The sequence below is a fragment of the Gekko japonicus genome, unplaced genomic scaffold (genome assembly GCF_001447785.1).
Source record: "Gekko japonicus isolate JY-2015 unplaced genomic scaffold, Gekko_japonicus_V1.1 scaffold4574, whole genome shotgun sequence".
NCBI classification, from domain to species: domain Eukaryota; kingdom Metazoa; phylum Chordata; class Lepidosauria; order Squamata; family Gekkonidae; genus Gekko; species Gekko japonicus.
The window spans coordinates 7169-8892 of NW_015170409.1; the positions used below are offsets into that span (position 1 = coordinate 7169).

Genomic DNA, 1724 nt, shown 5'->3' on the forward strand with positions numbered 1-1724 from the left:
TTTGATTGATTGTATTGATTTATTCTGCGTGATCCGCCCTGAGTCCTTGCCGGAAAGACAGACTATAAATAATGTGAGTCAGTAAGCGTGCTACGTTTACCGAACGTGTGCTCATGCGCCCCGTTAGTCATATAGTGCGTGTTGTGTGGCTTCATCCTGCAGTGATGCCCGTAAGAGGGGTTTAGTGCTGCGTGTTTGAAATCACGTTTTCCTAACTCCACTGACCGCTTCTTCATTCTTTCTTGAGAAGTCACCACTGCCTTACGATTCTCTGCTCTGAATCATTTGTACGGGTTACGGTTCTTATTACTTTAGGCGTGGAAAGTGTGCGCGCATGTGGCTGTTAAATTCAGATATTTTAAGTCTGCTTTTGTTCCAGACACAGCGCTGCTGCACAGGAGGAGGAGGTAACTGCATGAATGTGTGTTGCGTGATGAGAGATGCGCACTCTGAATATATCATACCCAGGGCTAAGTTGGGAGTGTAGCCTGTGGACTTTTTTAAAGTGTATGCGCTTTCGTTTGGTTGCTTTTTTCTTAAGGTTTATGGGCTTAGGATTTGGCTCTCAGGGCCAAGTTAAGTGTTCAGTTTGATGTAGTGGTTGGGAGCGCAGACTCTAATCCAGGAGAACCAGGTTTGATTCCCCGCTCCTCCACATGCAGCTGCTGGTGTGACCTTGGGTCAGTCACAAGTTCTCTTCGAGCTGTTCTTGAAAGAGCAGTCTTCGAGAGAGCTCTCGCAGACCCACCTACCGCACAGGGTGTCCGTTGTGGGGAGGGGAAGGGGAAGGAGTTTGTAAGCTGCTCTGAAACTCCTTCGGGTAGTGAAGGGCGGGGGTATAAATCCAATCTCCTCTTCTTCAGTGAAAGACTGGATAAACATCTGGAGCAGAGGTCCATCAGTGGCTATTTAGCCACAAGGTACAGAAAGGGACTCTCAGTCTGGGGCGAGTGGTGCTCTGTATTCTTGGTGCTTGGAGGGGGGGCAACAGTGGAAGGGCTTCTGGAGTTCTGGCCCCACTGCTGGACCTCCTGATGGCACCTGGTATTTTTGGCCACTGTGTGACGCAGAGTGTTGGACTGGATGGGTCATTGGCCTGATCCAACATGGGCTTCTCTTAGGTTTCTTATTAGACAGGAACTCTCGGTCTGGAGCAAGAGATGCTGTGTATTCTTGGTGCTGGGGGGGGGGCAACAGTGGGAGGGCTTCTGGTGTCCTGGCCCCACTGCTGGACCTCCTGACAGCACCTGGTATTTCTGGCCTTTGTGTGACCCAGAGTGTTGGGCTGGATGGGCCATTGGCCTGATCCAGCACTGGCTTCTCTTATGTTCTTATGACCTGGGAACTTCTAAAAATCAGCAGGAGTGTAATTTGGAGGGGGGGGAAGCAGGCAGGGAAGTAGTGCTAAATCCTTCTGCCCACTCCCCCCTTCAGGTGTTTTTCTCCAGTTGGGCATCTCAGAGGCACACACTTGCTGTGGCTGTACGAAAAGCATCTGGGGGAGCGCAGGGAGCAGAAGAGCTGGGTGCTCCACCCCCATGTGCGTCGGCTTCCCTCCAGGTGGGCTCTCCGCCCCAAAGCTTTTCAGTTATTTATGCCGGTAGGCAGCCCCCTCCCCTATACCATGTGGCCCTAGTAAGGAAAAAAGCGTTCCTAGAGCCCTCTATGTAAACCGCCCAGAGACCCTTCAGGGTTAGGGCGGTATAGTGAGTCAAATATATATA

At 51.2% G+C, this 1724-nt stretch overlaps 1 protein-coding gene across 1 annotated transcript in view; it reads left to right on the forward strand.

Annotated features, from left to right (window-relative positions):
• Positions 1–379: 379 nt before the first annotated feature.
• Positions 380–1724, forward strand: part of RNF169 (ring finger protein 169) — a gene marked incomplete at its 5' end in the record, with an annotated part of 26271 nt that continues 24926 nt past the window's right edge. Inside the window, one exon of the mRNA XM_015418290.1 lies at positions 380–407. Within this exon, the coding sequence (XP_015273776.1) occupies positions 380–407 (28 nt within the window). The remainder of the gene's footprint in view (positions 408–1724) is intronic.